Consider the following 14,318-nt stretch of genomic DNA (forward strand, 5'->3'; position numbering starts at 1 on the left):
ATTTGTATATAAGGTGCCTGTGAATAATGTGTGATATGTGATAAATGTGTATATACACCAGTATATATTTATATAAATATATTTTGATACCAAAATTTATATATTTATATGCATTTAATATACTATTGATAAGTACATATATAATTTTCTCTGTATCAGAATTGGCCTGTTCGACACACAACCATCTAGCACCCTACATATCTTCCCCTGTTTCCATGTCGCTGCACACCTGTCCAGCTCCTCTTTTCTAACCAAAGCGCAGCATGTCACTGGGTGGATGTGCCATCCCTAACTAGCCAGTCCTCTGCAGATGGATGTTTAGATTCCCTACAATTTTGTGCAACAATAAAGCCTGCTGCAAGGAACATCCCGACACAAATGTCTGCGTGCACTTGTATGAGAAGAGAGTCATGGAATAAATTCCTGGAAGGGGAGCTTTGGCTCAAAAGGAGAATGCACTCATGCTTTCCGTAAACAGTGCCAAACTGCCTTCCAAAAACTGCGCCAATTTGCAGTGCAGCCCTCTCAGCAGCCTATGAGCATTTCCCCCCAGGCCCTGCGCAGTCTGGCTGCTGGTTCTGCCTCACTTTTTCACCTGTCACACACACCCTGCATTTCTGGCCACAGTCCCTTTATCCATGCTACCTCCGCAGCCTAACAGCTCCTTCCCCCTGTCTGCCAGATGAAATCTCACCCATCCTATGTGGTCCCAGCTCAGATATCACTTCTTTACTGCATCCCCGATCCCCTGAGCTCTCAGGGTTCCTTCCCTGTAGGACCCCCCACAAGAGCAAGGACCTTGATTTCCTTTTCCACTGTCTCCACCCCTTGGACCCGAACCACCTGCCTAAGTGCTCAATAATCACGCATCCAGTCAGCCATCGTGTTTTAGAGAAGAGGAACGACAGCGGGGCGGCCTGAGGTTCCACAGTCAGTGACAGCCGCAGCTAGGGTTTCCGCCCGTCTGAACCCCAAAGCCGATCGCATTATTTCTTCCCCACTCCCAGCACGCCACATCATCCCCCCTCCCCTACCCCCAAAAGACTACAAGCCTCACGTCCCCGGGTCCCCAGTGGCGCGTCAGAGGCCCGCCCGGGAGGCTCGTCTGCTCCGCGGAGATGTCACCCTCCCCGCCCACTGTCAGTCAGGCGGAGGGGCGGCGCGGCCGCCAGGGGGGGCGCTGAGCTCAGAGCTGCCGCAGCGCCGGAGCCGGAGCAGGAGCCGGAGCGTGAGAGCGAGCTGGGTGCTAGGAGTACCTTGGTGGCATCGCACCAAGGCCCGGGCACTGCTGCTCCCCTGCTCAGGACCCGTGACCCAAGCGCCTGGCCGCGGCCGCATCCCCCGCGGGCCCGGAGCTCACCCCGAGCGGGTCCTAGCTGAGCGTCAGGGTCTGCTCGCCGCAGCCGCCACTCCATTCCCACCCCGGGCCCGGCATCCAGGTGAGGCGACCGCGCGCCCGGGTGGGGAATGGGCTGGGGACCCAGAAGGAACTGGGGCGGGATGAGGAAGGGGCTAGAGATGGGGAAGGGGCTGGAAAATGGAGCAGGGCTGCAGGGAGAGGGTGGGTGCGCGGCTGTGTGCACCCCCGGGGACGTGTGTCGGTCTCTGTTTGCAACTGAGCGGCCGTGTGGACGTGCGTCCGCGCCGGAGTGTGTCGGACGGGCCGTGCGCCTTTGAGCGTCCGCCTGTCCTGTATGTGCACGTGAGCGTGTCCGTGGTGTGTGTTTGTGACCGTGTGACTGTCGTGTGTGTACAGGTGGGCCACGGGTCTTCGCGCCGAGCCCGGCACCCCGGTTCCGCGGGGCTGCAGGTTGCAGGGCTCTGGATAACAGAGGCGGTGGCCCCTCCCTCGTCCCGGGTTTCAAGGACACTAGGACTCACCGCGGCCCTGAGGCTTCGCACTGGGGAGTCCAGGGAGGAGGAAAGGGCTCCGGACCCAGAAGGGGCGTCAAGGCGCGGGGAGGGGGGCATCGCGTCCCTCGGAAGGGCGGGGTGGGGGTGCGGAGCCAGAGCTCCGGTGCCCGTGTCTTCGCCCTTCCCAGGCCGCCAGGATGGACGTGTTCATGAAGGGCCTGTCCATGGCCAAGGAGGGCGTTGTGGCTGCCGCTGAGAAAACCAAGCAAGGGGTCACCGAGGCCGCGGAGAAGACCAAGGAAGGCGTCCTCTACGTCGGTGGGCGAGGGCGGGGCTTCTGGGGTGCAGGGTTTGGGTGTCCTCTGAGGGTGTGGGGACAGGGTCCTCAGAGAGGGGCAGGAGAATATGAGTCAGCAGATGGGGCGGGGTCAGCAGGGGTCACTGGGGACGCAGCCCACGGAAGCCTGGGTTGGTGAAGGGTTGATGAAGGTGGGGTTCCACTGGAAGACCAGGGACCCCTGCAGCGAGCAAAGCAGAGAGCCTCCTTTTTAAAAATTTCTATTACCATTATTAACAGTACCTGGGTTGTTTTTTTGTTTTGTTTTGTACTGGGGATCGAACTCAGGTCCTTGCACTTGTGAGGCAGGCGTGGAACCACTGAGCTAAATCCCTAGCTGATAGTACCTGGTTTTGAACCCATGCTCTGGGCCAAGTGCTGTGCAAACTACCATAACATCCATTACCTCATTTAATGCTCCCAGCCCATTCGACAGATCAAGGACACCGGGGCTCCTAGGGCCTCGCCTATCTTGCCCAAGGTCACACAGCTGATTATACCCGAAGCTAGGGTTCAAACACAGCTTTATAGACTCTGAAGCTAGCCTTTTGTGGGCCCTCCCTCCAGCCATCACCAGGACTGAGTTGCTCACCAGGTCCCTCTGCCTCCCAGTGCCTGTGGTTCCACTATCACCATTTCTTCTCTTGTCCAACCTCCTCGAAGCTGCCAGCTGGTGTCAGGAGAAAGGCCAGGTGGTTACTCTCCCTAAGTGTGAAAGGAGCTTATAGGGTCATTTACATAAAGAGAAGATGGGCTGGAATTTACACTTACTGTGTTTCAGAGCCCATATGGTGACTGGAGGCTTGCTTGTGTGCAGCAGGTAGAAGTATCCCTTATGCAGGCTTCATGGGGCTAGTAAGTTGCCCCAAGATCACAGCAGATTTGAATTGTAGAAATTCGAACAACATTTAGTGACCACCTACTATGTGCCAAGCATTGTGCAGGTGCTGGGGATGTACCAGTGAACAGCACAACAAGGGTGCCTCATCTCCTCATGGTGACACAGTTTAACATGGCAGGGGTGGGGGCCGTTTTTGGATAGGATAAAAAGAGGTAGCATTTGAGCCTGAATAATAGGGGTCAGCTGAGGGATGGGTGGGGCAGAAAAGGCAGGTATGAAGGCCTTCAAATGCATGGAGAGCAGAGGCAGAGCAAAACAGTATTGTAATTGCAATGAGAGATCATAAGCAACAGACTGACATGATCTGACTTCCATTTAGAAAGGTCTCTTGGGCCTCTGGGGACAGAACAAGTTGCATGGGGTCCCATTGGGAAACAGTGTTGCCACCAGAAGAGGGTGGCATGGGCCAGGGCAGTGGTGATGGAGACAGAGGAAGGCCTGAACCCACATCGGCCTGACCCAGCTCTGGCCTCCCCCATGCCTCCTTGCCAGCCCTGCCGCTCCACTCCTGTTGACCCCAGGCATCCTTGTCACTGTCTCTCTTCTAACAGACTTCATGCCTGCAAGCCACACTGTCCTCCTTCTCAGACTGGCACCTCCTGCTCCTCCCCTGTCCAGAATCCCTCCCCCAGTACCCCCTAGTCCCTAACATTAAAGCTTCAACTCCCTGTAGCCTAGCATTCAATGCCCTTCATGGCTCTGCCTCAGTCTCCATTCCAACTTCATTTCTCAACATGCCCCCTGTTTCTGGTATGTGGACCCAATCACACTTCTTAACATTAACACTGGGGCAGGACTTACATGATGTGGGGACCAGCGAGGCAGGGATGGGGCCAGGGTATCCACTACCACCTATATCCTTCTGCCCACCTTGCAACTCCTATGCTCTGCTAGATTCTGTTCCCTCAGCTCAGACTCCTTAAATGTGCTCCTTTTTTTCCTCCCTGCAGGAAGCAAGACCAGAGAGGGAGTGGTACAGGGTGTGGCCTCAGGTACCAGCCCACCCCTGGCATTGCCCCTTTCCTTCACTCCAGCCTATTATGATCTGGGGGGGTGCTACCTGGGAAGGGAAGGCCCTGGGATGTTATGTGGGGGCATCTATGCCTCCTTCACTCTGGCCACTCAACCCCTTCCCCACATCCTCGGTGCTCCAGTGGCTGAGAAAACCAAGGAGCAGGCATCACATCTGGGAGGAGCCGTTTTCTCTGGGGCCGGGAATATCGCGGCGGCCACAGGCCTGGTAAAGAAGGAGGAGTTCCCCAGTGACCTGAAGGTGAGTGACCATCTGGCACACATGTGTCCCACACACACCAGGCATCCTCCCCTGCACCCACAGCCAGCCTGGGTACAAACATCCTTGTCTTCCATTCTACAGGGCTCAGAATGAGGCCATCTATGCACGCGGAATGTGTGCATAGAAGCAGTGCTGCCTGTGACAGGGACCCAGAATTGGCTGTCTGCATGCATCCCACTTCTGGCCACATCTGCATGTGTCATTCATTTCATTAAATGAATGTCCATGCCAGCGAGAAATTGTCCTAGAGGCTCCTGCAGTGAATGGGATCCTCCATTCATGCAGGTGACACTGTAGTGGGAAGAGATGGTAAAAAGCAACCCAATAAGCAAGGTGATTTCAGACAAGGATAGGTTCTGGGAAGACAAAACAACAAAGGTAACAGGATGGAGTCAAAGGACAAGGGGGCTACTTGAGCCAGAAAGTCTTCACTGAGAATGTGACGTCTGAGCTGACACCCAACAGATGAGACAGACGTGCAAGAAGTGTATTTCAGACAGTTAAGGCCTGGAGGCAGGTGTAAGTATGGTGAGAGGGTCTGTATGTCACATTTGTTTCCCCAGGGGAGGCTAGTGGCTACACATGTAAGCATGAAGCCAGGGGACTGCATTAGGACACACTGTAGGGAAAGAGCTGTGAGCTCCTGAGCCTCGTGGAACAGCCCTACTACTCCCTGGCTGTGTGGCCCTGGACAGATCCCATCATGTCTCTGAGCTGATTATCTGCCTACAACGTGGAAGATGAACACAATAGTCCTCTTAGGCAGGGTAGCGATAATACAGATGAGAAATTCTTAAAATTTAAACATGTATCAGCATTACCAGGAGGCCACAAGAAAATACAGAAGGTCAGCCCCATCCCTAGAACTTCTGGTTCACTAGGTCTGAGGTGGGACCCAAGAATTTTTATTTCTAACAAGTATGCAGGTGATGTTAATGCTGCAATCCCAGGGGCTACACTCTGAGATACAGACAGAGCCTGGCTTGCATACAGTGAGTGGCCCAGTTGGCCTCATGGTCATACAAGCAGTCCGTGTCTGCCCCCAGAGGATCATGTAACCACAGGTGGGCATGGAGGTGTACCACAAGGACAGTGTGCCCCATGCACTTATAGACACGTGTCTAGACATTCCTCCTGTGAGTCCCTGTGTCTGTCCCCGCACATGTGCAGTGGAAGTGGAGACTCTTCAATGTTTGGTTTGGATGATCAGGATGCAATCTAGGTGAGTGTATCCATCGGGCCAGGGAGACCCCATACCACACTCCACTCCACACATTTTGCATGACTAGTTCCTTCCACTGTTCAAAGCCTAGGTCTTGACTCAGTACCTCTGGTTCCAGTGCTGTCTCCAAATTTTACCATCTGTATAATTTCCATTTCCTGTAATCATATTACCAGTGATTATTCCCATTCATTGATCCCCAGACATTTTACATGGAGGGACACATTGAATCTTTCCAGTGTCCCTTGAGGAAGGCACCATAACTGGCCCACTGTACAGATAGAAGAACTGAGGTTCAAGTGTGAAGTGACTTGCCAAAGACCCCTTGTCTCCTTCCCTCCTGTAAGGTTGTTGGGAGCATAAGCTTAGGTCTACATCATGGGAGTCACTTTGTGCCAACACAGGGCCAAACCTGTGCTGGGTGCTGGGGTACAAAAAGAGGCAGGTCTGGGCCTGATGCGCCATCCCGAGGGTCTTTGTGACAGGCCTTTGTACAGAGTCATTTCTCTCTGGCCATCTTTCTCCTACTGGTGCTTGGAAAACCTCATGGCTACTCTCTCAAGGGACTCAAGATTAGAGTTACAATCCAAACAGCAACCCTCCAGGGCTCCCAGGGGTGAGGGAACCCGGAAAAGATCAGAGCCAGCATATCTGATGATTTCCACCTTCCAGCTTGCTTTCAATACATTATCATGGACTCCTCCCCATAGTTCCTCAAGGCACACAGCACTACCTTGTTCTCCATCCCAGGAGGCTGTGATTCATTCGAGGCGAAATGACTTGTCTGATGCCAGGTAGCTAGTAAGGGCCAGGCTGGGGTTGTTTTATTTGTTCTTTGGTTTTGGGGGGGGTTTTTGGTGCTGGGCATGGATCTCAGGGTCTCATGCTTGCTGAGCATGTGCTCTATCATTGAACTGTATACTCGACCCTTAAGTGACTTTTTATTGAAGTACAACGTACATGCAATAAAGCATGTAGCTCTGTGAAATTTTCTCTATGTAACCAGCAGTCAGATCAAGACAAAATATCAGCCCCTCAACCCTGCACCCTTCCTTTGTTCTCCTTTCCAAGTCCCTATTCCTAAAGCCGGGCTAGACAGAGACAAGGGAGGAGAGAGGGTACCCACTCATAGGGCCCTAGGAGCGAATACTTGGCTAGCAATTGAACCCTATGTGCTTCATTTATCTTACCTCGATCTTGGCCCTGCCAACCCCCTCCAAGAGTACCTGCTTCCTCACTTCTACCACCACAAATTAGTTAGATGTTTTTTAACTTTATGTAAATGTCTTCATAAAGTACATGCTATTGTTGTTCTTCATTCTTGTGTACTATTCCACTGTGTAACTAGACCACAGTGTACATACCCATTCTGTTTGCACATATAGCTTGCTTCCAAATTATGTGCTCAGGTTAGGATTCTTAACACTATGTTTCTTCCCTGGGTTCTTGTCATAGCTGGGTGGCTTGGGGCAAGCAAATATTCCTCCTGCAATAGGAGGAATAAGCCAGGTCAGGAGCTATAAACTTACGGGTCCACCTAGACAGGGACTGTTCCATGTGTCTGTATGTGCAAACAGCTCAGTCCTGTGTTTTATGCACACACATGTGCTCACCTGCAAGTGGCCAGGCATGTATTTGGCAGCCCCCTATATGCATGCCTGCTGATCTGTGCCTATCTGGGCAGCAGATGCAAGGGGGAGGGGAAAGTCTTAGCTCACACATCCAAGCAACACCATGAGCTGTTGCTTCCAGCTTATCTTAAAATAGCAACAGCGAAGAAACCAGGCCACTCTGGGCCCTGGGGGAGGAAAGAGCGGAAGGTGGCAGGAGAATGGCTCAGAGGCCCTGCCCATTCCTGTCCCTAAGCCTCCATCTCCCTCCAGCCCTGCACGGGAATCTCCAGGGTTCTCTCAGGTCTTGCCATTCAGGAGAGCCAGACACAAAGGGGAGAGGGATGAATGGGTGACTGAGTGTGAGGTCTCCCCTCTTCCATCCAGTTGAAAATGATGGACATGCAGAGGCTGCCAGGTGCTGGGGGGAGAGGCACAGAGAGCCTGTACCCTCACCCCCTTGCTCCCAGCTTCGGGTGATAATCAGGAAGGGTTACTCCCTCACACCACCCCACTTCCAAAGTGCTCCAAATAAAAGATTTAATTAAAAATTCTTACACTGCCAACCTGTCCTTGCCTTCCCCGCTCTTCCAATCAGCCAGAGGCTTACCAGCACAGGCTTTTGGGAGATATCCCTGCTGTTCTCATCAGCCTTGCCCTATCTGCCCACAGCCAGAGGAAGTGGCCCAGGAAGCTGCTGAGGAGCCACTAATTGAGCCCTTGATGGAGCCAGAAGGGGAAAGTTATGAGGAACCACCCCAGGTGAGGGGGTAGCAGGGCCGGGTGTGTCTCTGGGTGTCCAGGAAGATTGCTGCCAATTCTGCCGCCCTGGTGGGCCGTCCCTTGCATGATAAGATTGAGAATGGAGCACCAATCCGTTCCTCTTTAGAACCCAGGCTGCCAGGGGTGGAAGAATGGAGGGGAGGACAGATGGGGCCTAACAGAGCCCAGGGAACCCTGCTGACCCCCAACTCTAGGTGCCTTCCGCCCAGGGGGAGGGGCGTGCGATGTCTTCCGAAGGGATCTGGCTGCCAGAGTTGGCTGTTGGTCTCCAATCTCCCCTCCCTTTTGCTCTTCTCTACCCCATCCTATCCCTCTGATGCAGGAGGAGTATCAGGAATATGAGCCAGAGGCGTAAGGGACCAGGACGGCCCCCCACCAGCAGCACAATTCCTTCCCTGTCCCTGCCCCGCCCCCCCCCAGAGCCAGGGCGTCCTTCTACTTTTTCCCCAAAACACGAGATCTTCCTTCTCCGAGGCGCCCCCTTGGAGTCTGTGTGTCTGTCCATCTGTCTGTCCTACCTGCCCGCGTCCAACCCTGGGGCATGGACTGGGCCGGGGCTTCCGCCGCGGCTAGGAGTCTCGCCCCACCAGTGTGGCCCCTTCTGGTCCCATCCTGTCCAGCGTCTGAGCGAATGTAGCATGTTCTATGTATTTTTAAACGAAGGTAGGAAAGTGACGGCTCCTCCAACACCCCTAACAGAGGCTCTCCGAGGGGCTCCCGGGCAGCCCCAGAGCACCCCACCCCACACCCACATCGACCCCAAGAACTTTTTTTTTAACCAAAACCAGGAGCCAGTCTGTGCCATGCCCCTCCCTCAGCTGGCCCGGTCCGAGAGCGGGCGTCGTGTGTTGTGATTGTGGCATGGAGAGTCCCCAACCCACCCCAGTGTGAGCGTGTCCCGGGTGGGCGGGCCCGGCCGCCCCCCGGAGTGTGTCCATGAATAAAGCCAACCTGTCTGTAGCCAGCGCCGCATGTGCAGGGCTGAGCGCCTGGTGGAGGAGGTAGGTGGGCTTCCGGGTCCCAGAGTGGCCCTCTGTCCTTTGGGATCTGGCACACTAGACCCAGGCACAGGACTGGCTTCCGGGACCTCGACTTCGACTTCTTCTCTTCGCCCCTGCCCAAGACCTGGAGGGGTAGAGGAGGGTCTCTCCTGGGTTGGGACGCACAGTTGACCGGGAGGCTGAAAGGTGGCTCGGGGGCGCCACCTGCTGGGCTGTAACGTGCTTACTAGGGGTACAAGGCCATGGGAAGCCCCGCGCCGCACAGGCAGGGGGACGCGCGTGCACGTACGCAGGCCCTCACGCGAGAACCCGCGTGTACGTACCCCGGGCAGCGCAAGCGTGCACACGCGTGCAGACACGTGCGGTCTGTTAGTTGCACATGTGCCTCAGAGAAGCCTTCAGAAATCAGCTGTGCTGTTATACGCAGACAGACCTCTTCCCGCTGCAGAACGTGTGCACATGCATGCCTCTACCTACACCTGCCCAACGCAGAAAAATTAGTCAAAGGGGAGGGGAAATGGGTCAGTGCTCCAGAAGAGGACAGAGCTCTGGCAGGCGGTGTTCTACTCCTCCTACAAGGGCGCCTGAAAGTTTGAGTTCTCGGCCGAAATGGATCTGCAGACATCTAGGAAGGCGTCCAGGATCCTTGAGCAGACCAGGATCGGCACTAGGGGGCCCCCAATACCGTCTCAGAGTGAGGAAGAAAAGGGGGTGATCCTGTGGGTTCTGAGCAGAGGCGCCGCCCCGGGCAGAGGAAAACGCTACCTTTATTGGCTCAGAAGCTCCGGGCCCCGCCCCGATTTGCGCAGCGCCCCTGCCCTCTCTTGCTACAGAGGCCCCGCCCCTGACCTGCGGGAATCGGACAGGGCTTTGCCGCAGAGGCCTCCAGCCTCTCCTGCGAAGACCCTCCCACTTATGTGCTTCAGCCCTGGCTCACTTCTGAGCCAAAGCCCAATTCTCAACCTTCAGTCCCAAAGCTGGAAGATGATTGCTGTATTTACTCAACCCCCAAACATCAGTGCCTCCTTCTCCCCGGGATCATCTGAGGCGAGGCGATTCCAATCCTGGAAAGGCCTTGAGCACGGCGGGAGACCAGTTTGCGCCTGGTGTAGACCAGTCTTGGCCTGCAGTGTAGGGGGTCTTTATTTCCGGAAGCAGCTGGCAGTTGAGCAGTGAGAATGTGTGAGTGTGTGTCTGCGTTTAGAAGAACGGGTGGGTTTGGATTCTCTCTCAAGTGAATGAGGATTGGAGGAGCTTGAAATCCCTTTGGGCTGAATTAAGTCACTATGTGCAACTCACAGTCCTGAGGGATGGCAAACTCATGACGCTCGGTCTAAATATGTCCTCTAGGTGGGTTTCATTTGCCAGCACCAGGTTTTAAATTTTTAAAATCTGAATACCTTTTCCAGTTGGCCACGGTCCCTTGGTCCTTTCCCTCCTTATTATATTATACCTATCCACTTATTTCATTTTCACGAACTGCCTGCCCTATAAAGAAGAGTTTGTGACTTCCAATCCAGCAACCACACCTGATCCCCATTTTTAGATGCCAAAACCAGGTTTTCCACCTAGCCTGAGGGGAGATTTATTCCTCCTTCCCTGGTGCCAAGCCCTACACCTGGACCCACTGAGAATGGCTCTGCACAGAGAGCAGTGTTCTCATCTGCCAGGGCCACTTTAAATGCATTCCAGGCACAGGCCCAGAAGCGTCAGTAGAAGATGTCAGCCCTGTATCAGACGGCAGTCTTGACTGCATGCGTGTGTAGGCCACACAGCTCATGGGCTCCTCCCACCTGACAGGCACGGGGCCATTTCCCAAGTGACCACTATATCCCAGGGATGTGGTGCTTATCGTCATTAATTTCACTTGAAACCGACCTCAAGGCTTCCTTGTTGTGAGGCCTAGTTTACAGATGAGGAGATGCAGGTTGGAGAGTCACAGCTACCTTCACTGGTCGCATTGCTGGAAGTGGCAAAGGCCACACTGAGCCCCAAGACTGACTGCAAAGGCCAACACCTTTGGAATTTCCAAAACAAGCATTTTCTCTCTTTGAGGACAGACAAACAAATGAAGCACACCCACAATAGGAAAACGTGGAGAAGCAGCAATGTGAAGATTACAGGCACTTGTGCAATGCCGTGAAGATGGGGAGCAACATTATGTGTGTGTGAATTTGAGCTGTGTGCACACACATTTGTGGCATGGGCATGCGTATGTGCTATGTCTGTATCTGTGTTCACATGTGTACATAGATGCTGCCTGTGTGTGTTGTGTCCATTTAACTTAGTCATCCAACAATGTGTGTTACACATCTGCTCTGTCTTAGAAGTGAGTGACGAGTGACATGAGGGAACAGTCCTGCAGGCTGATGGTCTGTCAGCTCACCTCCCATTGATCATAAAATGATCAACAAGATAATTGCAAGTTTCATGAGGAACATAAAAGAGAGCAATGTGATAGAGTCCTAGGGAGGGAGGCAGTGAAAAGCAACACTAAAATAAGGGGGCTGGGTCAGGTATCTGAGAAGGTGAAGTGGAACTGGAACTGAACAGAAAGGGGGTGGAGTGGGTACATCTGCGGAAGACCAAGTGTTGCAGGTAGAGGAAGGGCCTACCTCTGGGTTTGTGTGCAAAAGTGTGTGCCAGTGAGGCTGAGACTTATCGGGGGCCTTCAGAGGTCTATGCACCAGGTCCACCTCTACTGGCCCCTACTTTCTCTTCCTTTGCTTGTGTTCTTTCCTCCATCCAGACAAGCTGCCCTCAACTCTGCCTGTTTAAATCTTTTCTTCTTGCCACTGCTCAGCGGGCCAGAGCAACTTCTTCTCACCTCCCTTCTCCTGTTAAGATGCACACAGAAACCCTCTTCCCACCCATGTCAGCACTCAGAGGCCTTGCTGGGTGGCTAACTGGAGAATGGCCCTCCCCTTGATTAAAGACTGGGGGCTGTCCTTGTGTCCCCACTGTTCATCTGTCTACCTACCCCCACTGCCCAGTAATGCAGCTTCCTGGATTTCTCTGGAACTTTATTTTTGTTTTCTCCCTTCCCTATTTATAGCTCTTTCCCCTCCAAACCATCCCTGCATCTATCCCGTTGCCTAGAAACAAGCTCTGGGTTGAGGGTGGGGGAAGGCCAGACGGAGCCCAGGCAGGGGGAAAGGAAGATATGTCACCCACTCCCCTCTCAGCACCACCCCCAGGCTCCCAGAAGCCCACTGTGCCCTCTGCCCATCACCCACGGATGTTTTTTAAAGAATAAAACAAAATGTGAAAAACAGCCCTTTGTGAAACCCTTCCAGGCTTCTAAAGGGCATGATGAGTGTGATTTCACTCATGCCTCTTAATAGTCTACCCTGCCTGTGGCTTTTTCAGGTGGGGAAACTGAGGCTTCAGGAAGCAAAGGTCCCACAACTAAAGCTTTCTCCTCAGGAACTCCATGCTCTGGATTTGTTAGCCGTGGTCTGAAACACTGAAAGATTTTAAAGCACAAGTAATTCCATAACCTATTAATTGCAGGATGGTAAAGGAAAAAATGTATCTACAGTTCTGCCACATACCAAGCCACTAGTTATGCCTCAGCCATGCCTTCTCAGTCGTGCCCCTTAATGCCCATACAGTGGCCCTGACTTGGCCCAACCGTGCTCCTGCAGTACCCCCACCATGTCTTCCCCATGGCCACCACCATTTAGCGCCAGGTGCCCCCCATCATGCCCTCACCCTGTCCAAATGCAAGACCACAGGTTGGACCAGGAGGCTGGAGCTCTTCTTCTGGTTCTGTCATTTCACCAACTGTGTGCTATTGGTCCATTCATGCAAACTCTCTGAGCCTCAGTTTTCCCAGCTCTCAAGTCAGGAGGCTAATTTTCACTCCTTAGGGCTAATAGGAGAATTTAATATCTGTAGAGTGCTGTAAAATGTGAGTGATCAACTGGAATAGTTAATATTGTTATTGTTGCTACTATTATTAGGGCCAAGAAGTAAGGGAAGGGACCCCAAACAGGCTCTGGGATTAGAGAGGGAGCCCTTGGCCTGTGTTTAGACAGAGGACCCCGTTCCTGGCAGAACAGACCTCATAGGTGTTGGCTGCCTGAGAAGCCCTGTTGTGCCTATTTTTCCTTCTCAAGTGCTTATCCCCTTCTGTCCTCCTCCATCCCCCGGTGGCCCACCTCTGCCTTCCAAACAGGCTTTCTGGGGAGAATGGGGGAGGGGCTGCTAAGGAGCAGCTGGGCCATGATTCAGCCTGAGTCACTGATCCAAATTCTAGGGCCGCCCCCAGTCGGGCCAGGGCCTGCAGCTGCTTGGAGTAAGGGAGTTGCAAAGAAGGAGGGCATCTTTGGGCCACAGGGTGTGCTCATGTATGCCCAGGGCAGAGAGCCTCATGATCTCAGGCCAACACAGTGATGGCCTGGAGGCCATGCAAGAAGGTTGGGGAGAGAAAGATAAATCCATAAGCATCTGTTATCTGGATTGAGGTGGCAGGTGTGTGTGTGTGTGTGTGTGTGTGTGTGTTTGTGTGTGTGGTGTTACATGTATATCTGAGTAGGGTGATGGTATAGCTGGAGTGACTCACAGCTTTGCCCCTTTCTATTTGTTTGGCCCTAGCAAGTTACTGCTTCTCTGAATGTCAGTCAGTTTCTTCGCCTGTGCAATGGGAGCGATAATTGTATCATCACTGATGGTTTTCCTTAAGAATGAAACGATGACTATTGAACATGGAGGAGTCAGTAAATGATACACTGCCATCATTATCATCATCTCAGGTACCTTGCATTATGCACTGCATTCATGAGGCTAGGTGCACATCTGAATTCGGTACAAGTCTTAAGGGGTACAGGGCCTGGGTGTTTCTTGAAGGAACATGTGAATGTGTGTTGTATGCATGCCTCTGAAGCACAAGAATTTTATGCAAGAACTTTACAGAAAGCTGGATTTGTATGGTATCGCCAATGCCCACACATACACACAGAGCACACACCTTCCCTAGGGACTGCTTTGCTGAAATTCAGCCTAGATCAGGACCAGTGTACAGGTGAAGGGGTCCAGAACTGTGGCTACAGTTGTATTGAGATCTTGGACCTTCTCCAAAGCCTTCAGCTTCAGGCAAAGCTGGAATGGGAATAGCTGGCTAGGTCATGAGGGTGGGCTGAACTGTGTTTAATGAAATGGATATGAACATAATATAGTCAAAAAGAGAGGGTAGGAAATGATGGTGTGTGTGTGTGTGTGTGTGTGTGTGATCACAGGCATGCACAGGGTGGCACTGGGGGCTGGTTGCTGTCTCTGCTCTGGTACAGTCTGCTTGTCTCCATGGTGCCTGTT

The 14,318-nt window shown here is 53.1% G+C and overlaps 1 protein-coding gene across 1 annotated transcript; it reads left to right on the forward strand.

Annotated features, from left to right (window-relative positions):
* Positions 1-876: 876 nt before the first annotated feature.
* Positions 877-8,961, forward strand: Sncb (synuclein beta). Its single transcript, XM_004836323.3, has 6 exons — positions 877-1,439; positions 2,043-2,172; positions 4,043-4,084; positions 4,247-4,365; positions 7,891-7,980; positions 8,324-8,961. Exons 2-6 carry the CDS (start codon positions 2,052-2,054, stop codon positions 8,354-8,356), a joined length of 405 nt encoding a protein of 134 aa, XP_004836380.1. The 5' UTR covers positions 877-1,439; positions 2,043-2,051; the 3' UTR covers positions 8,357-8,961.
* The last annotated feature ends 5,357 nt before the right edge of the window (positions 8,962-14,318 follow it).

The sequence above is a fragment of the Heterocephalus glaber genome, unplaced genomic scaffold, assembly GCF_053883595.1.
Source record: "Heterocephalus glaber isolate CG9 unplaced genomic scaffold, H.glaber_assembly_v1.0 deba00001606, whole genome shotgun sequence".
Lineage (NCBI taxonomy): Eukaryota > Metazoa > Chordata > Mammalia > Rodentia > Bathyergidae > Heterocephalus > Heterocephalus glaber.

Coding starts and splice junctions, on each gene's coding strand:
- Sncb (XM_004836323.3), top strand. CDS start 2,052: ATGGACGTGTTCATGAAGGGCCTGTCCATGGCCAAGGAGGGCGTTGTG. Junction 2,173..4,042: donor GGAAGGCGTCCTCTACGTCG/GTGGGCGAGGGC, acceptor TCCTCCCTGCAG/GAAGCAAGACCAGAGAGGGA. Junction 7,981..8,323: donor GTTATGAGGAACCACCCCAG/GTGAGGGGGTAG, acceptor CCTCTGATGCAG/GAGGAGTATCAGGAATATGA.